Source organism: Mandrillus leucophaeus, unplaced genomic scaffold (genome assembly GCF_000951045.1).
Source record: "Mandrillus leucophaeus isolate KB7577 unplaced genomic scaffold, Mleu.le_1.0 Scaffold302, whole genome shotgun sequence".
Lineage (NCBI taxonomy): Eukaryota > Metazoa > Chordata > Mammalia > Primates > Cercopithecidae > Mandrillus > Mandrillus leucophaeus.
The window spans coordinates 768229-795734 of record NW_012103166.1 but is presented as its reverse complement, the minus strand read 5'-3'; the positions used below and the strand labels follow the sequence as shown (position 1 = coordinate 795734).

General features: G+C 37.4%; 1 protein-coding gene across 1 annotated transcript in view; it reads left to right on the top strand.

Moving 5' to 3' along the window:
* The window catches only part of MAATS1 (MYCBP-associated, testis expressed 1), a 72059-nt gene extending 44756 nt beyond the window's left edge, over window positions 1–27303 (top strand). The window contains exons 11-17 of the mRNA XM_011987201.1: window positions 894–965; window positions 2199–2345; window positions 5638–5859; window positions 8792–8940; window positions 9488–9579; window positions 12286–12447; window positions 26442–27303. Coding sequence (XP_011842591.1) covers window positions 894–965; window positions 2199–2345; window positions 5638–5859; window positions 8792–8940; window positions 9488–9579; window positions 12286–12446 — 843 coding nt within the window. The 3' untranslated portion in view covers window position 12447; window positions 26442–27303. The remainder of the gene's footprint in view (window positions 1–893; window positions 966–2198; window positions 2346–5637; window positions 5860–8791; window positions 8941–9487; window positions 9580–12285; window positions 12448–26441) is intronic.
* The last annotated feature ends 203 nt before the right edge of the window (window positions 27304–27506 follow it).

The window sequence follows — 27506 nt, the reverse complement described above, 5'->3', positions numbered from 1 at the left end:
TTTTTTTGGAGACAGAATCTCGCTCTGTCACCTAGGCTGGAGTGCAGTGGTACAATCTTGACTCACTGCAGCCTCTGCCTCCTGGGTTCAAGCGATTCTCTTGCCTCAGCCTCATGAGTAGCTGGGACTACAGGTGTGTGTCATCACGCCCAGCTAATTTTTGTAGCTTTAGGAAAGATGGGGTGTTGCCACGTTGGCCAGACTGGTCTCAAACTCCTGACCTCAGGTGATCCACCTGCTCCAGCCTCCCGAAGTGCTAGGATCACAGACGTGAGCCACTGCACTCAGCCTGACACATTGTCTTTCATGTGTGTTAATGTCATCGATTAGACTGCTGTTTTCTTTTTACATTCAAAGGAACCTTAATTAGATTTCCAGACCTTGCTTTTTCTGCTTTGGACACACAGTTTTTAAGATGATTTTTATATATGGTTAACCTTGTCTCTTATATTCTGATTTTATCAGCATAGCTGAATTCTTGTGAGAAGTACTTTACTCTGACAATAGACTAGGTGTATTTTTGTCTACTGATGATCAAATGTGAAAAATCCTATTGCAAAATGATGTTATCAGCAATACTTGTTGCTTCAAGAAAGATTTTGTTGGAAAGGAATATAAAGAAATGAAAGTGGCTTCATTTGTAGGGATAGCATGGCAGGGCGTGAATTTTTTGCTTGTAATATGGTTTGTTAATGATGGAAATAATGAATTTTAATGTAAGTAACATTAAAATAGTATATGTTCAATAAGGGCAGGGACCATGTTTTATTTCTCTTTAAATCTTTTCGGCATCTGGCACAGTCTGTTTTGCTTGAAATAAGTCTTCAAAAGAATATTTGATGCTTGGACTACTGCAGTTCTCAAGCTGCTTGGTTTTCCCTTTGTTCTTTTAGGAAGAAGAAGAAATAGAAATGGCTGTGATCTACCTTCAAAAGTTACTCCGGGGCAGAGTCGTTCAGAACATGGTGTGTAGGTCCAACTGCTGGCCCGGCGTTTCTCTTTTGAGAATAATTTTTTTAGAATGCATATGTGCTTGGTTCCTTGGAGTGAATTCCCTTTTGCACCCTGCTACCCTATTCAGCTAAACTCTTAAATTGACTACCCATTTCCTTCTGGTGTCCCATTTCCTTCTGGTGACATCGTTTGTCCAGGTGGGTGGCACAGTGTCAAGGAGAAAGGCAGGAAGGACCTACCTGCTATTTGCCATGTTGTAACTAAGGCAGTGTGAAACTGACTTCTTCCTTGGAATTGTTAAATCCATACATTTTCTCACCTGAATTTTGGCTATTTAAGCATTATCAACTAGGTGGATTCCCTAATTTTTAACATAGTCATAATACAATTATTTGAGTTTACGTATGTCTGGTGATACCTACATTATAAAGGAAATAGCTAAATAATGAACTATGGTTTTGAACCCTTACTATATGCCCACACTATTTATTCTTTGCACTACATGTATTGTCTCATTTTTTTTCCTATCCATAATCTCATTTTACAGGCAAGTAATATGAGTCTGAGGGAGATATAGTTATCTGCCAGCAAATTCCGCTCTGGTCTTCCTGACTGTAAAGCCTCAGCCAGATTATTTGTGTTGCTGGAGCAGGCACACTTCACGTAAAAAATGGACTGATATAAAGCCCCAGTTAATTTTTTTCCCCAGACAGCTATAACTCATAAGAGATTCAGATATGATGAGTAACTCAACTGGATGAATAACTTGTGTTTAGCACTGTTCGTTACTCTCCTTTCAGTATTTTCCCAAGAGAAATGCCACAGTTAAATTCGGGCAACAGATTATCACAAACCAGGGACAGATTTATTGGAAAAGGAAATATGGCCATGAAAAATGCCATCCTCAGGTTTATTATCGAAGGAGCACAGGAAATGAGGGGAAGGTTCTGGTTTCTTAATATGACCCTAGAGTTGTCATCTTGTCCTTGAGAGGTATTGTCAGAAACTAAGTACAGCTCACTGAAAACTATGCCCATTCTCTGCCTGAGAAGCTGAAGGCACAGAAAAGAGGGCTGAACTCTAGCTCTGTGGGACACATCCTCTCTGTGGAACCCAAAAGGCAGGACAGAACCCACTGTTCACAAGTGTCTCACAAATCACTGCGTGTGACTCCTAGTGCTTGACACAAAGGGGTGGTAACTTATAGGTCTCTCTTTGATTTGATTTGATTTGATTTGATACAGATGTTTGAAGGGAAAGAAAAGCGACTGGAGTTGATCCAGGAGTTGCGCACCTGCCACGCACTACAAGAAGATGAAAAGCTGGTGAAAAAAGCCGAGAAGCAAGTGACCCTGGCCTTACAGCGGCAGAGGAACTTGCATGAGCACAAGGTTTTCCTTTTTTTTTCTTGTTACTTTCTTGTTAAATTTTCTCCCTTGATTTTATCATGGCACAGCAATATTCTAATAAAAATTCATGAAACGGTGAAAAAGAAACTGCCCCACAATCCCATCACTCTGTCAGCTGTGTGTGTGTGTGTGTGTGTGTGTGTGTGAGAGACGGAGTTTCACTCTATCGCCCAGGCTGAAGTGCAGTGACGCACTCTTGGCTCACTGCAACCTCTGCTTCATGGGTTCAAGTGATTCTCCTGCCTCAGTCTCCCGAGCTGGGACTACAGGCATGCACCATCATGCCTGGCTAATTTTCATATTCTTAGTAGAGATGGGGTTTCGCCATATTGGCCAGGTTGGTCTCGAACTCCTGACCTCAGGTGATCCACTTGCCTCGGCTTCCCAAAGTGCTGGAATTCTTAAATAATGCTGCTGTTGTCCTTAATTTGATTGGGGATGTGCCCTTACTGATTTGAATATGGTGGTATTGTTTCTTTATTTGCAAAACAATAACAACAAAACAAAAATAATGCATTCTTTTCAACTTTAAGATTTTTTCCTTCCTTTTTTTCCACAAATATCCAGTGACTACTGTATTTCAGTTAGTGAGGGTTTTGCAGACTGAATAAATAACAAAAGCAACGTGAAAAAAAGTGAGAAATAAGATTTATCTTAAAATATTAGCATTTATTTTGGAGTTTTAGAACTGTCATAGCTCGTGCTGGTTAAATTGCGTATTAAATATGTTACTGTTTCATGATATGTGGTGACTTTCATCGTGACCTCCCAGCTCTGTGCCACCTGACACAGCTAAGAATTACAGCTCCAAACCAACAACTGTAAATATTTTTCCTATTTTCTTCCAATGTTTGTCTATGTATACACACACTTTTAAATGCTATTGACATAGTATAGTTACACTTTATTTTACTCCCTCTCCCACTTTTCTGTAAGTCAATCTGAAAAAGGATCAATTTGCACAGAATTTAGTGTTATAGGGAAGTAATAATTAAAGTTAATATGACCCCCCTTTAGCAACATACATAACTCTTGTGTTATGTGGGAGTCGAGCACAAATAGTAAGCAGCCTGGAAATAACCACAACTTTCTTTCTTTCACACGACAGCAGCACCATGGATGGTTGCTGGGCTTGGGGAACTTTTGGGGAGTGAGGCAGGATGGGGAGGAAGCAAGCCACAGGCTGTGAGATCCAACAGAGGAACCAGAGAAGGAAGAGGAGAATGTGAACACTGGAGTCCCTGAATCTAGAAGTCCTAGAGTCCTGGAAAAGCTCAGCTAAGGAACAGAATGCCCTGGGGGCGCTAGGCCCTGAGACCGTGGATGATAAAATGCCCCCCTTGGCCCTTTCAGGTTTCTGATCATGACTTTAGTGGGCACAGCTAAGCTAACCCAGGCTTTTCAGTTCATTTATTCCATTTAGTGGATATATGCGTGGGTGAAATCGTGTCAGCTTACAGCTAAGGGAGGAGTTAATGGGCAAAGCTGTCACTTAGCCAAGGACTCACTCTGCTTACCTTCAGTTGTACCTGGATACACCCTGGACGCATGCAGGGATCTGAGGGAGTGGGCACTTCATGTATACCTGCAGCAATGTTGGTCTGTCTCTTTTCCCCTTCTCTTATATTTCTGTGGAAAACAGTCCAGAAAATGCACAACCCCCAATTATGTAACACAGTACTTTCTGTGACTACAGCAGAATCCCCTCCCTAAACATTTCCCTTAATTTCAAGTTAGATTGTACTGCCTGTGCATACCCAGATTTCTTGCTGAGAAGAGGCTAAACTTGAGCAGGATTTCTAGCCACCTCAGGATTTTCAAGGTGGCACCTGACCCCGAGTGAGGGAGCTTATGCTCCCTGCAGATAAGGAGAGAATCTATTTGTGATCTCTGGGCTGAGTATCTACTGTTTATGAACGGAAGGAGTAGTGAGATGCTCTTAGCTTTGCCCTTTCTTTCCATCTCTCCCTACTATATAAATAAAGTTGAACTTTGTGGTTAGAAAGTCTGTGGGCTAGGAGGCAGGTGAGGATGAAGATGGGTGGTGTTGGGGCCAACAACCACACTTGACTGATGCTTTTACCCATAGTCCCATGGCCTCTGAGAACTGAGTATTCCCTCCCTTCAGATAGAAACCAGGAAGGGAGCTGAGCACAGAGGGAGAACTGTCACTGAGAAGGTGGCATGTGACTGGAAGATGAGCCCTTTTCCCTTACAACCAAGGATAGGAGAGGAAAGGGGATGAATTTGCAAAGTCATCTTAAGTACTTTTCTTCTCCATATGTCAAAGCCAGGACACAGGGATTCATAAATAGGCACTGTAGCTGACTTCTGGCAGAGAGCTCAATGGGTTCCTAATTTTGCCTCAGTGATTAGATGGACATATGGTCTTTTTCCTGTGCTTTTTTTTTTTTTTTTTTTTTTTTTTTTTTCTGAGATGGAGTCTTACTCTGTTACCCAGGCTAGAGTGTAGTGGAGCGATCTTGGCTTGCTGCAACCTCTGCCTCCTGGGCTCAGGCAATTCTCCTGCCTCAGGCTCCTGAGTAGCTGGGATTAAACAGGCACGCACCACCACACCTGGCTAATTTTTGTATTTTTAGTAGAGACGGGGTTTCACCATGTTGGCCAAGCTGGTCTCAAACTCCTGACTTCAGGTGATCCACCCACCTCAGCCTCCCCAAGTGCTGGGATTACATGCCTGAGCCACCATGCCCAGCCATTCCTGTGCTATTTCAAAGATTGTTGTTAATGACTTCAAAGTTATGAAAAGATTAAAAAATACCAAGGTTTTCTACTTTCATGTTATTCAAGATCTTAACTCCTAACTTATGTGAAAGGAAAGATATTGAAAAATTAACAGGTATCACGAGTGAATTTCTAGGAGATTCAATTTGATTAAACTCCAATATTATCTTTAATAAAAACTTGACATTTCCCTTCATGTCTGGGAAGACACACTTTACCTTGTCGATAAAATTGAAAGGAAAAAAACCCATTCTCCTTGGTCACTAACAGAAATGTCTTGCTAAATTCTCTTGCTTATTTGAGGGCTGTGGTCCATCAGTGACTGACCAAACAATCGACTTTCTTACGCCTCTGTTTTCCTCATAAGTACCTGGGATGGAGTCAATCGAGAGGTAATATTCCCAATAAAAATTAAATGCATTCTGAAAGTGAATTGACTGCCAAGAGTTTTGAGTAATCCGGTGCCTCTTCTAATAATCACCACTCATAGTGGAATTTGTGTCCTTAAAGTTATGTTAATCTTTTCAAGGTGTCACTGGTTGAAAACCATTTGGCTGGACTGGAAGGAAGGGCACTGGCAGACATGTTTGACTTCCTGTCCAAAGAGCTGGTGAGACTGCAGGAGGAAAGGAGGATCCATGCCTTTGTCATGCTGGCCGAGCGCCAGCGGCGGGTACGAGAGGCTGAAGAGAGTGGTCGGCGCCAGGTGGAAAAACAGCGCCTGCGGGAGGAGGACGAGATATTTAAGGAGGCAAGTAGGGGCAGCTGGGTGTATGGAAGCTGCCTAGAAGGAGCCAAGTCAAACCAAAGGATGCTCATAACATAAAATGGCATTTGGCTTTTGTTTATGCATCGGGTTCCTACTGTATGCCAGGCACTCTACATAGGCATTGTGGGAAACTTTGGAGGGGAAAAAAACCGGGACACGATCCGTTCTCTCCTAAAGCTTAAATAACACATAATACGCACCTGTGTATAGAATTAGAAAATGTATTGAGCTCCATGAAGGAAACAAATAGAGCCCAGAGACACATTTTAAGCCGGTTGCTCCACTTGCTGTGTGGAGCACAGGCTGGAGGGAGGACAGAGGGGAGAACAAGGCGGCCAGGAAGTAGCTGTTGAAGTAGTGAAGGCCCGAGTGAGACACAGGAAGTCGAGTATTACGTCCAGTGTCAGGCTTGAGCAACTGGAAGATGATGGTATTATTTCCTGAGGTAGGAAAGTTGAGAGAGGAATAAGCGTAGGGGCAGGAGAAGAATCAGGAAATCAATTTATATTTAGTTTGGGACATCTAAGCAGAGATATTGTTTCAGTAGGTGGATCTACAAGATGGAATTTAGAAACGAGGTTTTGGCTGAAGATGTAAATTTGGGAGTTGGTGACCAGCTTGTAGCCTCCTACCAATCTTAACACACTTTTCTTCAAAAAGAGTTACTGAGATTTAGAAATTATTGGCAAATCAGAACTTGCCATATCTACCTAATATCACTAAGGAAGAACTGCTGGAGATGGGAAGAATAGCTGGGGGTGAGAATAAGAAGCCATGGAACAGAGGAGCTACTATACACAAAAGCAGAGAAAGGAAGAAGCTGGTAAAAAGCTTCTTAGGAAGACATCTTCTAAATGGGAATGATGGCAGAAAACATCAGCTCTGTCTAGCAAGGGCAGGAAAGGGTTAAGATAGCCCTTCTAGCCTGATTTAAGAATCACTTAGGTAAAAAATGTACCCACTGTGAACCCACAGATTCAAATATCATCCATCATTTTAATTCCCAACCTTTCTAATTAAAATATAATGACTATTTTCCATCCTACTTCCCCAACCTCCATTCAAACAGATTCTCTTGAAGAGAAATATGCTTGCACATAAATTATAAAACAGAAATGTAATATTTAATAAATTTCTAAAATATAGCATATAGATAGTGAGAAACACAGACATAAAGTCATAGACTCATCTTTAAATACATATACAATTTTGCAGGCACATACATGAGGACATATTTACAAATATCTGGTGTGCAAAATATTAGCAAGACATAGAGGAACACACATAGCCACACGTTTCCTTATTCATGTACATACACGCACAAATGTGTCCAGAAATTTACACATTTATAAAGATATACATAAACACACAGGTACATATATGGCTATGGATGGACCATAGTAAACTTTCCACCTCTCTACTATTACATGACTGAGCTGTCTAATTGATCCATATAGATGCAACTTGCTTCCTGAATAAGAGGGTGGGCTCTATGACAGCATGAATATTGTATATTCCCTTTGTGCCTTGCACAACACAGCATAGATCCCCGTACCTAATAGACGTTCAGCAGATATATTTTGGTGGGGTAGTTGTTTGGTTGATACTGTATTCAACTGGCCATTGAGAGTCTCCCATAGAGAAGGCATAGGAATTGAAGATTGATGTTTTACACATAGGTGTACAGTATCATATACTCAGAATTGTGCCAAAGTGCCAATCCAGAAACAGGTACTGAATTGTTACTGAGTCCCAGGCATTATCTCAGATACAAAGATATATTTAGACATGAAACAGAAAAGTGCCCTACCTCTAAGAAGCTGATAATCAGCATACATATACACACAAAACTATGCCACAGTTGTTGCTTAATCTTTCTATGTGCATACACCTGTAAAACGGGAAAAACCAAACGACTTTGCTTATGGTTACATACTTAGGGAGCAAAAATATAGAGAAAACAAAGTGTTTACCATGAAAGTGGGAAGGTGCTGTAGTAAAAGAAGAAACCATGGTGGCCTTCTAAGATACTGGCAGTTACTATAGTACATGGGTTCTGACTTTACCCTAATTCATTACACTGTACATTTATGTGCTCTGTACTTTTTATTTTGTTTTATTTTTCTAATCTCTGAGTTTGCTTCCAATGCACTTTTAAAATCTGTATCCTATTTCGTGATATCAAGTAAGCCTTAAAAAGAAGCAGTCAAGGGCTGGTATGATAATTCAATAAATTCATTAGAGACCCAGGATCCTTCTAGCTTTCTGCTCTTCTCTTCCTAAGTCGTAGCCCTTCTGGCAATTTAAGATGATTGCTGGTGTTCCAGCATTATGTCCTCATGAAAGGAGAAATGAAGAGAGAAAAAAAGAAGCCAGGTCTTTCCCTGTAAGAATCCTTTCTTTGGTCAGAATGTGGTCATACGGCCAATCCAGCTCCTGTGGGTGCTAGGAAATGTAGTCTTTATTCTAGGCACCTGTTTGCCTAGCTGAAATCCAGGGGTTCTATTATGTAAGAGGAAGGAGGGAAAGGATACTGGAGAATACCTCCTAGTCTGTTCTTCTGTTAGGTAGTTTGACCAAATCACGTTGCTGGTAAGAACAAAGCCAGGATTTGAACCAGCATTATTGACTCTGAAGCCCATGATCCTTCAGCAATGCTGTCTTGCCCCCGCACCCAATAAGATCCATAATTCTGAAATGGGCTAAATGGGTGTGGGCTGCCCAGAATGAGTAGGCAGGTGGATGAGAAATAGACTGATGAGATGCTAAAGAAAATGAATGATGAGTGAAGGGACTGTTGACTTAATAAATGAAATATATGAGCTAAAAAAAGTTAACCCAATGTTTGTGTATTTTTCTTGTGTTGTTTACAACAGCATACCTGTTTTAGTGAGGGTATTATTGTATTTTGCAGGTAGTTAAAGTTCACCATAGTACTATAAGCTCCTACCTAGAAGACATAATACTGAATACTGAAGCAAATACTGCAGAAGAACAAGCCAGGGCAGAAATAGAGAAGATGGCTGAGAAAATCAATGACATTGCTTATGAAATGGAAAGCCGGTGTGTATCAAGAGAACAGATTGTAGAATGGACAGCCTATTTGCTGATACTCATATATATTTTTTCAAGAGCTTACAATTTCACCACCAAGGAGAAACAAATAACTCATACTTCAGGGTCCATTGTTTTATTAACATAACTCCTGAGAAGCCAATATGCGTGTACCTCTGTATGTATTCTCAGTTATCCTCTGCAGTCTGGATTACTCTCATTACTTACTTTAAGAATACTCGGAAGCATAAAAACAATGTGAATACGTATGTGCAACATTACTGGGACTTCATCCCAAGGTTTCTGGCTTCTATGTATAAGCTGTGTTTCCAACATTCTCTTCCTGGCAGGCAGGGTAACTGAAGGACAGGGTCAAATCCAAATTTTTTTTATGGAGTTAAACAAACTTGCCAGGAATGTGATATTTCAGATCACTTAATCAAGGAAAAGGTGATGTTGGGATTTGAATGGAGTTGCTTACACAGCAGGAAAGCATAAATCAGCAGCTCAAGTAAAAAAACCAAAGAAATAATTCAATTTGTTTTATATTTTTTAGCCGAACCTATCTGCAGTCAGAGGAGATTGTTGCTGAGTTGGTTTATAGTTTTCTGATCCCAGAGGTGCAAAAATACTTTGTCAAAGAAAAAGGTAAGCCAATGTAAATGCTTTACTTTAGGATTTTTAAAATATGTAACTTATTTTCAATATCCCAGAGATTTAAAATTAAACAGAGGGATGGGGAAATTTCTGAAGGAGGATCACTGAGTTTTCTTATTTCAGAGTTTGTCAGGTTCTCTTCATGCTACCTGATTCTAGAATATAATCAAATCTAATACAGATGGGACGTAGTTCTAATAAGAGTGACAATATCAAAATCCAAACCTTGTTTAAAAGGATGTTCCCAAGTTTTCAGAAAAGGTGTATTTTTTATTTTTTTTTAAAAGCATAAAACAGATAATGAGCACATAAAAGATTTGCACATTGTAGCAGCCTTATGGAGGCAGGACACGTGAACCGTGAATATTAAAAAGCAGGGGTGCGGGAAAGGTCTAAATCTACTCTGCTGCTCTGCCTGCACCCCAAATAGCTTGTTTCTGCTGGAACTCCATCCAAGTATAAATATCCTAATTTATTATTTGTCACTGGTGGCATGTTTTTAAAGATTGATGCTTTCAGTCAATAGAGAAAGAGAAAATAATATCTTAAACAGAAAAGTAAGATTCTTCCATCGCTCTGAGACTGTTGATGGCAGGCTTGATCCTAGACAGAGGGGAGCAACCAGAAGAACCATATTTAAGTGAAATAGCAGCTCAAAAGCATTGAAAATGATACAGGGGAATTCCAGACAGGTTTAAGCAGAAAAATGCTTAACATTTCAATTTGCTTAACCAGGGATAAAGAAATGGTGGAATTCTAACACATTTGGAGAGGACAAAGAAATGCCTGATTTTTCCATTGCATAGCTGTAGTGTAATTTTTAAACGAGTACCCCCTAAGGATAAGCATTTAGTTTGTTTCCAGTTTGTTTTCCTGTTACTAACGGTGCTTCAATCAATATATTTTACACATCCCGGCCATGCTTCTGAGAGTAAATTCCTAACAGTACAATTGCTGGGATATAAGGTATGTGTATTTTACATTTTGATAGATAGTACCAAATTTCCTACAAAAAGATTGTTCTCCCAATTTGATATTACCATATTGCCCCACAAAATGATCGCTGACTCACATCAGTAGCGTATGATAGTGCTTATACAAAAAAATTAATTTTCAGATCAAGTAATATATTTCTGTGTCACATTATGTTACAAAAGGACCTTATGTTTTCTAGGACCTTAAGAAAATATGCAACTCCTTTCCACTTCTCCTGGGTTCAAAGTGAGGCCAGGCTGCTTCAAAGCCATTACACCCTTGGTTGAATTCCACCCTAGGATTGAAAGAGAGGAGGAAAACAGTGGGTTTAATAATTACTAGTTTGTGGCGAGGTGTGGTGGCTGAAGTCTGTAATCCCAGCACTCTGGGAGTCTGGGGTGGGAAGATCACCTGAATCCAGGAGTTGAGACCAGCCTGGGCAACATAGAGAGACCCAGTTGCTACAAAAAATATTTTAAAATTAGCTAGGTGTGGTGGCATGCACCTGTAGTCCCAACTACTCGGGAGACTGAAGTGGGAGGATCACTTAAGCACAGGAGGTGAAGGCTGCAGTGAGCCGAGATTGTGCTATTGCATTCCAGCCTGAACAACAGAGTGAGACCCTGTCTAAAAAAAAAAAAAAAAAAAAAAAAAAAAAAATTTACTAGTTTGTGATCCCCTCCCTCACCTTGGGAGTCTGAGTTGAGGATCTGGAGGAAGACTTGAGTGAAAGGAATCCAGTGGCACTTATCTGCGGTCAAGTTGAGTGAGTCCCTAGCTCTTCCCTTTATATTTTTGCCAAATCAAAAGAGCCATATGAACAGGGAGCACACTAGGACCTTTTTTTTTCTCTTTTCAAATGAGAACCATATGTATTATATATACACTCTTTACCCAAAATTAAGATAATATTACAGACGATTTCGAGATATAGCACTTTTTAAAAAGCCAATGGATCAGAAAAACGTAAATTGGATCAAAAAAAGGTAAATTATCTAATGTCTCTGTGTCCATGTTTCTTCTTCTGAGAATGAGGATATTAAAATACTATCTTTTAGGAGGATTAAATGAAGAATTACATGTCAACTGCTTAAAACAGTACCTGGCACTAAGTAAGGACAAATGCTAACTGCTAACATCATCATCATCACTACTCCTTTCCAGGGTCTTAGGTGCTTACCTGATAGTGAATAGTCTTAGAATTTGGAGCTAGGACTACCTTCTAAAGCCATGAGCTCATAAACTCATCATCAATCAGTAAGTCCCCTCCACATTAAGAACTAAGGCTCAAAAAGAAGTATAAGACAAGGTCTTTATTTGTAAGTTATTTACACTCTAGGTATCAAACAAAATGTAACTCACATGAAGTGCTTCAATGCTGAATAGGTTGGTACAAACTGAAGTGCGGTAAGTGGTAAATCTGGGCTGATGTAGTCAGAGGAGACTTCCTGGAGGATCTTGGACGTGAGCTTTCCAGGTTTTGGAGTACAGGCATTCCAGGTGAGGGAAACTGCTGAGGAGTGGAATGGAGGCAAGCCTGGTGGGAAGGAGTATGACTGGGCTGAACCAGAGAGTGGGAACCGAGGGAGCAGAAAGAAATTAGATTTGGGTTGGGTTTACCTTTAGTTTGCAAAATTATTTCTATCATGACTCTCTTGAAACATTTGGGAATGGTTTCGTTCAGACTTTCAGAGTGAAAATTTTTCTATTACTTTGGCACAGTGAGGAACGCACAGCGGAAACATATTCTTGCAGCCCATCAGATCATCCACAGTTGCACAGAAAGCATGGTTCAAAAGAGATTAACTGAGGGACAGCAAGATGAGGCCTCAAATGCTGCCATGTTACTTGAGAAAGAAACTCAAAATGAGAACAACAGCTAAGGTGAGTTTGATTTTCCACCTGGAAAAAAAGCAGAGAAAGGAAGAAAAGCGGCATTGTTCAGCTTTGTGCTGTGCTCTAACAATCATAATTGCTGTTTAAGAAATGGAAGATTGTTGTTTAAGAAATGGAGGACTTCTGTTTAAATTGGCACATTTCCTCTAGGTTATAGCATCTACTGTTGAGATTATTAGAAAATTAGAGTTTATATTACAGCAAATAGACTCTTGTGATACAAAAAATAGGACTCTAAATTATTTTTATGGGTTCTTTTAGTGTGTATGTACCTTGTCAAATGAAGCTACAGAACGTGTCAGTGTTATACATTTAAAAAAACTTGTTCTTATGGAAGTAGACAAGGTATGCCCTAATGCATTGTGCTAGTTGTAAGCATGGCATGAGACACACAGCCTGCCCAATTCTAGCTCAGACACCTTCTGCAGTGCCCACCAGGGGTTGGTCTTGGGCTCAACTAAAGGCTGTCATACTCACAAGACTAACATAGACCATATTTGGCATGAATGTACTTAGAAAAATATAAGACAGGAAACAGCTTCCAGCAAGGCAACATCAGACATTTCTCTTCCTGTAGGAGCCCTTGCCATAGTCATGCAGAAGAACACATAGCTATTTTCTTTAGTCCCTAGTTTATGGAGTGCAGATACAATACAAGGAAAAGAGGTAGGTGGGTGGGGGGGTACAGGAGCTGCCCTGGCGTAAAAGTTTCACACCCCAGGGGCCAGAATCTCTTGTAATAATTCCATAGGCATAGCTTCCAGGGTCCCCACCGTGGATTTGCCCAGCTACAAAAGTCAACATACTCACAGAAATTCAAAGCTATGGTTTTCTATTAGGTATTCATTCCTCCCAGTTCAGATGGAATTTGCCGATCAGGGGTCATTTTTAAGTAGTTCAAGTTGCTCAGTAACACAGTTGACACCTATCACCTTATCAGGTTACTAGGAGAATAGTGCTAGGGAGTCAATTAAAACTAAAATTCTCATGAGGAGGGAAATGGAGTGAACTTTTTGTCTATACTTTCTCCCTCAACCCTTTTGTGGTAGAGGCACATGTTCTGCTGTTTTGCCCTGAAGGTATGCCAACCATCAGGTTGAGGAAAGTACCAGGGCTAGAGAGAAATTTTAGTTTGGCACTCAGAAGTTTTGTGTATTGGCCAACTCTGCCACCAATTGTATAATCTTATACAAATAATTTCTCTGCTTCAGTCCTTGGTCCAATAGAATGGAATCTTAAGTCTCAATCAAAAGGAATCATGGAAGGAAGGTTGAGATGAGAGGGAAGGTAAGAAATACTGCAGAGAGAAAGCTAATAAGTGACTCTTAAATATCGAACTGTGGCTGTAAATTACAGCAGAAAAACTTTAGACTTTAATAGTAAAATAACCTCTGAAATAATTGAAAATATAAAACATCTATTACATGTTATGTTGTATATTGTCTATAAAATGTAAATTCAAGGACCAAAGCATTTGCCTACCTTATTACTGTGACAAAAGCAAGCCTTAAGGTTGGGGTGGTCATTTTTCTGACATGGAAATTTAATAAGATTAATAATTTACACAGTTTGCATTGAATGCATCTGCCTTTACTTCTGATTATGATACCTACTCCATGACATCCATAGTGACCTGTGAAATCAAGCCAGAGGAGAACAAAAATTATCTTCTATTTCATACTTAAAGTAAAATGTATTTCATTAAAGCCTATGTAAAGCGTATATAATAATTATAAAATCTAGTTGCAAGAAAGTCTAGTTGTCAGGCTAATTACAGACACTCAACAAAGGTGATCAACCAATAAATTAAATGGTTGGAACATGCAGCTTAGCTGTCCCCAAAGTATATCTTCCCTCTTCCTTCTTGCAGAGGGAAGCAGAGAAGGACAGATGTGAGATTATTCAATGATGGCTAGGGAAAGGGGCAGTAGGCATGGACCACTGATTTAAAATACGTATTTAAAAATGCGTATTTTTAATTAGCTTGAACAGAGAGCTAATAAATAGTGAAGAATTTCTGGGCCAAGATCTAGGAGAAGATGGAAATTTAGAGGGTTGGGTCTGGCATTTGGAGCTACTTTTTTCCTGGGAGAATATGAAGATTCTAGAAAATGTGGCTGAAAGACTGAGCAGTATTTTTAAAAGCTTTGCAAAACCAGGGGGACAAAAAACTTGAGTCAAGGATGGGGCCCTGGTAAACCTTCTTCATTTGGGTAGGGACGCTAAAAGGCTATGCCCTAGTGGTAAGGGTTGACTGGAAGTAAACTATCCCTGGTGTATAATGTAGTTTAGCTTCTCATCATCTGAGTGATTTTAAAAATCTCAATCCCAGAAATTGAACTTAACGAGGTTCTTGGTTTCTATTGCCTCAAGGAACCTGCCAGAAATAAAACGTAAATTCTCTTTACAGGAAGTTAACATTGTTCTAGACCTCTATTTTCACAATTTCTAGAACACAATCAAGAATATTCAGGTACATGAGGAGACATGACAATCTGAACAAGCGGCAAAAACAACAGATGACAGAAACAGACATAAAAGGATCTAAAATATTGGATTTGTTAGACCCAGACTTTATTTTTTCCATAAGTTATTGGGGTACAGGTGGTATTTGGTTGCATGTAAGTTCTTCAGTGGTGATTTGTGATATTTTGGTGCGCCCATCACCAGAGCAGTATACGCTGCAACATATTTGTAGTCTTTTATCCCTCGTCCCCTTCCCACTCTTCCCCCCAAGTCTGCACAGTCCATTGTATCGTTCTTATGCCTTTGTGATTAGACACAGACTTTAAAATAACTATGTTTACTACTGTGGACTTCTATCCTCCAGAACGATGAGAAAATACATTTCTGTTGTTTAAGCCGTCCAGTCTATGTTGTTTTGTCATGGCAGCCCCAGCTGACTAAGACAGATTTTGGTACCAGGAGTTGGGTACTACTGTAACAACTACCTAAACATGTGGGAGTGGCCTTGCCACTGGTTATGGGTAGAAGCTGGAAGAGTTTTGAGGTATATACTATATATATATGGACATCAAGGGTGATTCTGGTGAGTTCTCATATGGAAATATGGAATATGTTATTAGAAACTAGAGGAAAGGTGACCCTTATTATAAAATGGCAAAGACCTTAACTGAACTGTGCTGTAGTGTTTAATGGAAGGATGAAGTTGCAAGCAATGAAATTAGATATTTAGCTGAGGATATTTCTAAGCAAAGTGTTAAAGGAGCAACTTGGTTCCTCCTGACTGCTTATCGTAAAATGCAAATGGCAAGAGATTAATTGAAGAAGCAATTGTTAAGCAAAAAGAAATCAGAATGTGAAGATTTGGAAAATTCTTAGCCTGTTCATATTGGAAAAAAAGAGAAAGCTCTTTCTGATGGGAATGCTAAGGGTCGGTTAACAGACATTTGATAAGTGTATGGGATTATATGAGCAGAAACATTGCAGGATGAAATTAAGGAAGCCTATTGATTGGACTTCTTGAATTAGACAGGATGGGATGATAGAACTATTCAGCTGCAAACGTGCACTATTCTTCAAGAAGAAGGCAAAATGATTCCACAGGAGATCCAGAGGTCATCAGGGTCATTGTCCCAGTTTCAACAGGCCAAGTGGCTTTCACCATGAGCTTTGGAGGAAGGATCACCCAGTGGACCCCAGCTCATCTGAGCTATGGGGTGGGACCCTGGGTCAGCAGAGCTACAGGGAGCAGACACTTACCTAGAGCCATGGGGATGGGGCACTGTAGAGTCAAAGGGGCAGAGCCGTGGGAATGATGCTGCCACCCCAGTGGGCTTAGAAAGCAAGACACTAAGCCAAAGAAGACTATACTCAAGAATTAAGATCCAGTGGAATTTGCCTTGCAAGGTTGTGGACTTGCTTAGGTTCCATCACCCATTTCTTTCTTCTGATTTTTCCCTTTTGGAAGGAAATATGTCCCCTATGCCTCTCCCACCATAGTATTTTAGAAGCACATAGTGTGGCTGGTTTCACAGGCTCATAGGTGGAGAATAATTTTGCCTCAGGACAAGTCATATCTTGAGTCTCACCCGTACTTCATTTGGATAATATTTATGAGAATTTGAACTGTAGACTTTAGAGTTGATGTGGGAATGAGTTAAGATTTTTGGTATTGTTGGTGTAGAATGAATGGTGAAGAACATGAGTTCTACCTATGATTGAAATGTGTCCCTGAAAATGCATATGTTGAAGCTATAACCCCCAATGTGGTATTTGGAGACAGGACCTTTGGAAGAGAATTAGGTTTAGATAAGGTAATGAGGGCAGAACCCTCATGATGGGGTTATTGCTTTTATGAGAAGAGGCATCACAGTGCTTCTCCTCTCCTTCCTCTCTCCCTCTGCCATTCTCCGTCTCTCTCTCTCTTCCTTTCTCCCTCTCTTCCTCCACTTTCAATGTGAAGACACAGTGAGAAGGTGGCCATCTAGATGCCAGAAAGAGAACTTTCAACCAAGACTAACCATGCTGGCACCTTGATCTTGGACTTGTACCCTCTAGAACTGTGAGAGAAGAAATTTCTGCTGTTTAAGCTATTCAATCTATGGTATTTTGTTATGACAGCCTGAGCTAAGACACTTACTCTGTTCAAAGGGTAAATGCCGATATTGAAAATTTCAAGAGAACTGGACATAATAAAAATGATATAGCATATCTGAAGAAAATAGAAATTCCAGAATTTAAAAATACAGTAGCAAAAATGAGAAACTCAGTGAATCTCTCCTCAGAGATATTTAGAAAGAAGCATGGAAAGACAAAAGGATAGGAATTTATAGAAGAGAGAGAAGGATAGATTTAGAATAACTTAATGATTTAGAAAAGAAGAAAAAGTGAGTAGGTATGGACCACTGATTGAATAAATTTGACTACTAAAGGAAGGAATAATATGTTGGGAGATCATATGGAATATGAATTTTCCAAAAATAATAAAAGAATTGTTTTCAAGAAGACTTCTTAACCCTAAGCAGAATAAATAAAAAGAAAACCATACCTAGATACATCTTAGAATACTAATACTGCTGAAAGCCAAAAAGAAAAAAACCTTTAAAAGCATTCAGAGAAAAATGATAAATTACCTTCAGAAGAGCAACAATTAAGCTGACAGTTGACTTCTCGTCAGAAACAATGAAAGCCAAAAAGATGGAATGATATGTTCAATATATTGAAATAGCAAAATAAAGTAGGATTATATGCAAATATATTCTTCATGCAAACATATTCTTCAAGAATGGCAATGAAAGACATTTTCAGACAAATGAAACTAATAAAATTTGTCACTAGGAGATCTGCAACACAAGAAATTATTAAAGCATGCTTTTTAAGCAGAAGAAAAATTATCCCAGTTGGAAGGTTGGAAATAAATTTAAGGACAGGTATGTGGATTGGCTTATTGATTGCATAAAACAATAATTACAAGAAACAGCAGTAATAGGAGCAATGCAGTTATAAAACAAAAGAGTAATATATAAGTCAGAAGAGGGCTAAATATATTAAATTGTTCTAAGACACTTGCATTGTCTAGGAGGAAGATAAAAATATAAGTTGACATTGATAACTCAATGATCCGTGATAACTCAAGGATGCATTTTGTAACCTCTAGGGTAACTCTGAAGGGATAGTAAGGAGATATATGACATCTAAACTAACAGAAGAAAATGGGATTAAGTTTTCAAAACACTCAATACAAAAAGCGGATAGAAAGGAGAAAAAAGGAAACAGAACCAATAGAAAGCACTGAATAAAATGGTAGATGTAAACCAAAATTTGTCATTGAGTACATTAAATGTGAATGGACAAAATATTCCAAGTAAAGTCAGAATTTACCAGACTGAATAAAAATCATACTAAATTATATGCTGCTTGCAAGAAGCCTATATAAAATCTAAATATACAAAATGGTTGCAAGTTAAAAGATTGAAAAAGATACCGTAAAAACACCACCCATAGAAAAGCAGATATAGCAATATTCATATCAAAGAAAACTTTAAGGCACAAAGTATTAGAGAAAAAGAGGGACATGCCATAAAAATAAAGGTCTAATTTATTGGGAAGATATAATGTCACAATTTAAATATACTTAATAGCACGGCCTTACCCTAAATATAGCAAAATTTAACAGAACTGCCTGTAGAAATAGACAAATCCACAATAATTCTGGGAAATTTTAATCTTTATCAGGAACTAACAAGCGAGCAGAGAGAAAAAACATTTAAAAATGTAATATTTGGCTGGGTGCAGTGGCTCACGTCTGTAATCCCAGGAAATTTGGGAGGCCAAGGCAGGTGGATCAGTTCAGCTCAGGAGTTCGCAACTAGCCTGGTCAACATGGTGAAACCCTGTCTCTACAAAAAATACAAAAAAAATTAGCCAGGTATGGTGGTGTGCGCCTGTAGTCCCAGCTACTTGGGAAACTGAGGCAGGAGGATTGCTTGAGCCCAGGAGGCAGAGGTTGCAGTGAACTGAGATCATGCCACTGCACCCCAGCCTGAGTGACAGAGCAAGACCTTGTCTCAATAATAATAATAAAATTAAAATGGAATATTTTAGATACATAATTTTTAAAAACTTGGCCTACTGGACATTTATAGAATATTATGCCCAACAACTACCGATGCATATTCTTGCCAAGGGCAGAGGGACATTACCAAGGGAAAGAGAAGCCAGGGGAGCTGTGTGGGCTGTCATGATGGATTAGGGTGCAGAGGAGCCCCTAGGGTGAGGCCAAATTTTCCCATATAATGTTAGCTTTAGGTTTTAGGTAGATACCCTTTTTCTGGTTGAGAAATGTTTGAATCCATCATGTTATTTAACCAGTTATGTCAGTAATAAAATTCACTCAGTTCCATGGACCTAACCATTGACACTTCTATCATTTTTTGTTTTTTGTGGGTTTTTGTGTATGTGTGTTGTTTGGTTGGTTGGTTGGTTGGTTGGTTGGTTGGTTTTTGGTCAGAAAGAGAAGCTGAATGTTCTGACTTGCACCATCACTCTGACATTCAGTGATTCAGAGTGATAAAGTTTCAGTGTGATTTTTTCCAGCTCAGGGCCAAGACTGAGATTTTTGTAAGTAAGAGCACCATCCTCAGCTACTGTCACAGAACACTGACTGGCTTTGGAAATTGGCTGTTGCTGCAGACTCAGTAATATTTTTTAATGAATCTGTCCTAATATTGCAAGGCAAGCAGAACTCACATGCAGAGCTTATGCTATGGTGAAGTCCCTTCACTGGCAACTAACATTATTTGAATCCCAAATAATATACTTCCTATGTTATGAAAAGTTAAAACAAGAAGGAAGATCTTCATTCCTACATGTATTTGCATTGGATATATTTTCTGAGCCTAAACTACTTTTCTAGTAGCAATTTTGGACTTTGAAACAAGTGCAAAGGAAATGTCAAAATCTATTTATCTGCAATGGAAGCATGTCCATCTTACCTTCAATTGGAAGTAATCTGTATTGTAATGACATGCTAAAAAGAAAATATCAAGAGAAGAATCTAATAGAATTCTATAAATGCCTTCCAAGCAATACATATGGATATTTATATAAAAGTATATAATTGTGGATGGATACCACTATTGGCCATACCGTTCTGAATGAAAAGACATTTTCAAAGATGACATAGGGATGAGATAAGATAGGGGAAAATCTCATTTTCAAAGATGAAATGAGAAAGAGGAAAATCTAATTACACATCACTATTAATAAATGAACATTTGCACTCAATTTCAATGACTTGAACCCAAATTAAGCAAAATGTTATTCCCCCAATAAGAATTCCATTCTTTTCATTAAGATAACTATATCACAAAAAGCTATAGTCAATTATTAGTAGTGTATTTTGAATTTTATCAAAAATGTTATGAAAATTTGTTTTCTCTTTTGTTAAATGAGTATGATTGATTTTGCCATTTGACTCACAAAACCTAAAATATTTACTATTAAGCCCTTTTCAGAAAAAGTTTATCATTCCTTACTCTACAGTAATTACAATGAAGTAGAACTAAATATAACATATGGAAGAATCTCACAAATATAATAAGCACCATAATAAGCCAAATCCAAAAATAATCCACAGTATGAGTTTATTTATATAAAGTTCAAAACCAACAGCATCAAACTAGAGTGTTTAGGAATGCATACTTAGAAAGTTAAGGTATAACGAAAAGTAAGAAAGTGACTACTGTAAAAATAAAATAAAAATCAGAATAGTGATTACTTTTAGGAGGTAAAGAGAGGATTGTGATTGGGAAGGGGTAAATGGGAGCTTATGGAATACTATTTCCTGACTTGGGTGATATTTACACAGATGAGTACTGTACATTAATTCATTAGGCTGCACGTTGCTTTTAGGTACTTTCCTATATGTGTCATATTCCACACTTGAAAGTTAGTAATACAAAAACATATGAAAGTATAAAACTCATTGGTAAAAGTAAGTACATGGTCAAATTCAGAATATTCTAATACTGTAATGATGGCGTGTAAATCACTTTTATCTTTAGTATGAAGGTTAAAAGACAAAACTATTAAAAATAATACCTACAATAATTTGTTAAGGGATATACAACATAAAAATATGTAAATTGTGAAATTGAAAACACAGATGTTGAGGAGGGTGGATAAAAAGTGTAGAGTTCTTGCATGCAATCAAATTTAAGTTGTTACCAGTTTAAAATAGCCTATTGTAACTATAAGGTGTTTTATATATTCCTCATGGTGAGTACAAAGCAAAAAACGTATGTTAAATACACAAAAGGTGAAGAGCAAGAAATCAAAGCATAGTACTAGAGAAAGTCACCTAATTACAAAGGAATACAGCAAGAGAGGAAGAAAGGAACAAGGACCTACAGAACAACCATAAAACAATGAACCAAATGATAGTAGTAAGTCTTTATCAATAATTACCTTGAATGTAATTAGATTAAATTCTCCAATGCAAAGACATAGAGTGGCTGAGTGGATAAAAACAAACAAATGAGACCTATGTCCAGCCTACAAGAGACTCACTTCACAGTTTAAGGACTCACATAGACTGAAAGTGAAAAGATGAAAAAAGATACTCAATGCAAATAGAAACCAAAATAGAACAAGTGTAGCTAAACTTACATCAGATAAAATAGGTTTTAAGTAAAAAACTATAAAATGAGACCAAAAAGTCATTATGTGATGATAAAGTGGTCAATTCATCAAGAGGCTTTAACAATTATAAATATATGTGCACTCAACATTGGAGCACCTAAATATATAAAGCAAATATTAATAGATATGAAGGGAGAGCTAGACTGTAATACAGTAATAGTGAGGACCTCCAGTATCCCACTTTCAGCAATGAACAGAACATCTAGACAAAAAATCAATAGAGAAATATCAGACTTATGCTACACTTTAGACCAAATGGACCTAACAGACATATATAGAATATTCCATCCACTAGCAGCAGAATACACATTCTCCTCAAATACACACAGAACATTCTCCAAGACTGATGACTGATAAACAAGCCTAACAAACTTAAGAAGATTGAAATTATAGCCAGTATTTTTTTCCAACCACAGTGGTATATAAAATAGAAATCAGTAACAGAAGGGATTTCAGAAAATTCACAATTACATGGAAATTAAACAACACGGTCCTGAACAACAAGAAGTCAAAGAAGAATTGAAAAGGGAAATTTAAAAAAAATACCTTGAGGCAAATGAAAATGGAAACACAAGACATAATTATGGGATGCAACAAAAGCAGTTCTAAGAGGGAAATTTATAGCAATATGTGCTTGCATCGAAAAAGAAGAAAGATCTCTAGTAAACAACGTAATATTACACCTCAAAGAACTAAAAAAAGAACAAACTAAGCCCAAAATTAGTAGAAGGAAAGAAATAATAAAGATTAGACCCAAAATAAGTGAAGTAGAGACTAGAAAAATAATAGAAAAGATCAACAGAACTAAAAGTTGGTATTTTGAAAAAATAAAATTGACAGACCTTTAACTAGACTACTTAAGGACAGAGAGGGAAGACTCGAGGAAAATCAGAAATAAAAGAGGAGACATTACAACTGATACCACAGAAATGCAAAAGATAAAAGACTACTATAAACAACTGCATACCAACAATTTGGACAATCTAGAAGAAATGGATAAATGTCTAGACACATGCAACCTATCAAGACTGAACCATGAAGAAAATAGAAAATCAGAATAGACCAATAACAAGTAAGGGCATTGAATCAGTAATGAAAAGAACCTCATCAAAGAAAATCCCAGGCAGGACCCAAGGGCTTCACTGCTGAATCCTACCAAACATTTAAATTGCAACGTCTTCCAAAAAAACTGAAAAGGAGGGAATACTTCCAAACTCATTTTATAAGGTTAGCGTTACTTTTATTTCAAAACTAGACAAGTATACTACGAGAAAGAAAAATTATAGGCCAATATCCCTGATTAACATAGATGCAAAAATTCTCAAAAAAAAAGTAACAAACTAAATTCAACAAATTAAAAGGATCTTTCACCATGATCAAGTGGGATTTATCCTAGAGATGAAAGAATGGCTCAACATACACAAATCTATAAATGTGATATACCATATTAACAGAATGAAGGACAAAAATCACATGATCATATCAATAGATTCAGAAAAAAATTTGACAAATTCAATACTCTTTCATGACCAAAAAAAAAAAAACTCTTAACAGATTTGTTATAGAACAAATGTACCTCAACATAGTAAAATCCATATATGACAAACCCACAACTAACATCATTCTCAACAGTAAAAAGTTGAAGCCTTTTCCTCTAAGATCAGAAATAGACAAGGATGCTCCACTCTTGCTACTTCTATTCAACATAGTACTGGAAATTTCAGCCAGCACAGTTGGGCAAGAGAAAGAAATAAAAGGCACCTGCATTGGAAAGGAAGAAGTTAAATTGTTTTTCTTTGCAGGTGACATGGTCTTATATATAGAAAACCCTAATGACTCCAACAAAAAAAACTAATAGAAATGATAAAGGAATTAGGTTACAGGTACAAAATCAACATACAAAAATCAGTAGCATTTCTATACATTAACAACAAGCTATACAAAAAAGAAATCAAGAAAACAATCCCATTTATAATAGCTACAAGGAAAAAAATAAAATACTTTGGAGTAAATTGGATCAAGGAGACCTGTACATTGAAAACTATCAAACATTGATGAAAGAAATTGAAGAAGACACAATTAAATGAAAGGATATCCCGTGTTCATGGATTGAAAGAATTAATATTGTTTAAATATCCATGCTACTTAATGCAATCTACAGATTCAATGCAATCTACAGATTCACTGCAATCTCTATTAAAATTCCAATGACATTTTTCACAGAAATAGAAAAGGCAATCCTAAAATTCATATGGAACCATAAAATACCCCAAGTAGCTAAAATAATCTTGAAGCAAAAAGAACAAAGCCATCACACTAACTGACTTAAAAATCTACTGCAAAGCTATGCTAATCAAAACAGCATGGTACTACACACAAAGACCAATGGAACATAATAGCCCAGAAATATGCCCACGGATTTGTGGTTAATTGATTTTTGACAAAGGTGCCAAGAACACACAATGGGAAAAGGACAGTCTTTTCAATAAATGATGCTGAAAAAACTGGATATCTACATACAGAAGAATGAAATTGGAACCTTTTCTCCACACCATATTCAAAACCCAACTCAAAATGGATTAAACACTTAAACATAAGTCCTCATACTGCAAAACTGCGAGAAGAAAACATAAGGGAAAAACTCGTCTAACATTGGTCTGGATGATGATCTTTTGGATATGACTCAAAAGTACAGGCAACAAAAGTGAAAATAGACAAAAGGATTACATCAAACTAAAAAGTTTTAGCAAAACAAAAAACAATAAACAGAGTGAAGAGACATCCTGCTAAATGGGAGAAAATATTTGCAAACTGTACATCTGGTAAGAGGTTAATATTCAAAATATGTGAGGAACTCAAACCACTCAATAGCAAGAAAGTAAATAACCCAATTAAAAAACGGGCAAAGGACTGAATATACATTTCTCAAAAGAAGACACATATGAATGGCCAACAGATACATGAAAAAAATATCCAATGTTATAATCATTCAAGAAATGCAAACGAAAACCACAATGTGATATCACCTCATACTGTTAGAATGGCTATTATCAAAAAGACAAAAAATAAGTGTTGAGGAGGATGTGAAGAAAGGAGAACCCTTGCACATTGTTGGTGGGAATGTAAATTAGTACAGCCATTGTGGAAAACATTATGGAGGTCCTCAAAAAATAAAAAATAGAACTACCATATGATCCAGCAATTCCACAACTGGGTATATATCCAAAGGAGATGAAATCAGTGTGTGAAAGAGATATCTACACTCCTATGTTCACTGCAGCATTAATCACAATAGCCAAGATTTGAAATCAACCTAAGTGTCCATCAACAGATGATGGTGTACACACAATTGAATACTATTCAGCCTTAAAGAAAAAAGAAGGAAATCCTGTCATTTGCAGCAACATGTCTGAACCTGGAGGGCATTATGCTAAGTGAAATAAGCCAGGCACAGAAATACCAGCATAATGCCATGAACCAGGCATAATGCATCCACACACATACACATATGCTATCACTTACATGTAGAATAGAAAAAAGTTGAACTCATAGAAGCAAAGGGTAGAATGTTGGTTGCCAGAAGCTAGTGTGGTAGGGAGATGTTGATCAAAGGATATAAATTTCCATTAGGAAGAATAAGTTCAAAGGATGCATTGTATAACCATGGTGACTATATTTAATAACAATGTATTATATGTTGAAAATAGCAAAGAGAGATTTTAAGCACTCTTTGCCCCAAAAATGAAAAGTATATGAAGTAGTACATATGTTAATTAGCTCGACTGAGTCATTCTACAATGTGTACGTATTTCAAACCATCATGCTGTACCTGACAAATATATATAATCTTTCTTTGTCAGTTAAAAGTAAATAAATGAAATAGTAAAGGATGTTGGCAGTAAGTCAAACTAAAATGGAAAGAGAATCAGAAACAGTACTTACGTCCTCCAATGTCTACATATTAACTTTTCCCAAACAAATGTTCCATGGATAACTGCTCTTCAGGACATTCATAAGCAGGCCTGCTCCTGGTATTTGCAAGACCTAGGTCAAGAGGATGAATTGAAGCTTCATATCATATGAAAATATATAAAGTTGTAAATTAGGCTAACATACTGTTAGATAAAATTTATTCTACCCACCTACTTTCACAAACATGTCTTTGAGATGATAACATTGAAAAATGGGTAAGCAGTTATGGGTTTTATGTAATTGAAAGATGGCAAGAACCAAAGATGATAAACTTAGTTATTATAGTACATGTCTGACTCTTCTGTTTATGGTCCAGTAATATTTGGACAAGTAATGAAATAAAGGCATACATGGTTTTTTAAAAGTTAGAAATACATATGTATATATACAAACAAATATATATATGTATATACATTATGCCTGCAATATACAGAGAATATTTCTGGAAAGGTCAATAAGAAATTGGTAGGTAGCTGTTGTCAGGCATGGAAACTGGGGACTGGAATTCACACTTGGGGAAAAGAGATTTACCTTCCTCATGTTGACATTCTTTTGTATTTTTATTTTTTTTTATGATGTATGTATATTATTTTCAATTACAACCCAGTTAATGTACATATTTTTTTAAGTGCTAGAATTTGGAAACTGACACACTGTGAAGTAAGAAACATCTGGATCCCTAAGGCTTATAAATGGCAGAGCTGGGATATGTGTGGGGCTGTCGGAGTTCAAAGCTAGGGCTCAGACACACTGTATCACAGTAATTTTTTGCATGTATTGATCTGTTAATGAATGTTTCTAAAAGATGACATAATCATAAACATTTGTTTGGCTCTTTTTTACAGATTGTGATTAAAAAAATAAAAAGAAGCAGTGCGAATCATCATAAAGAATTCCAGTGGTCTGCACTTCTCCCAAAGTGTGCACTGCTCATAAACTTGCCAATGTGTGTTTCGTGAGAAAGGAGATTTGTTTTCCTTAAACACCCAATAATTTAAAATGGTTTTCAGTAATAATAATCAAATGAAAAAAATCTTCATTCTCTTCAGTGTCTTCTAGACGCCCTACTTAAAAAGAATATTTTCTTATGTCTCATTTCAATATTTTGTTAACTATGAGGATGTGCTGGTTTGTTGAATCAAACAAAAGGAAATGTTGTGGAATATTTTTCCAAGTAGTTTTGGTTCACTATTCGCAGGACATTGGCATTATCTACTAAGGCTGAAAATGTGCATATTCCATGACTCAGGATTTTATCTCCCAGATATATATTCAACAGAAATGCATGAGTATGCGCACCAACAGGCATGACAAAAATATTTATAGTAGTGGTATTCACAATAGTCCCAAACTGGAAACCCAAGTGTCCATCTTCATTGGAACAGAAAACTATGCTTTGGTCTACTTCTACAGTGGCACATCAACCCACTTCTGAGCTTTAGATCTAAGAAGTATGTTCATGCAACAGCCATAGAGATGGTGCTGTTGAAAGGCAATCTGCCCATCCTGTGTATTGACAAGCATCAGGATTCCATGAGGATTCTTCCTCAAAGGCTGGCAAATAGGAAAAAACAGTAAATGAGCAAAAACATCAACATGGAACTCAAGTAAAGAATTTATAAAGGAAAGTGTGTGCTACTCTGAAAACAATAAAAGCTTATGTTAGAAAATATCTTACTGTAAGAAACAAGTAAAATTTCGGAAACATTTGGTGGGTGTTTTTAATAGGAGTCAAAAAGAAAGGGTCTTTTCAGAAACTGAAGTAGGGAATAATAAGAACAGACAAGGTCAAAAAATAGACAGATGCGGGCTGAAAAGGAAAGAAAATGGGCTAAGATGGGAAAAATGTAAAAAGATTTAAAATCCAGCAACAAAATTTACACATTCATTTGGATGCAGTGAAAAGGGCA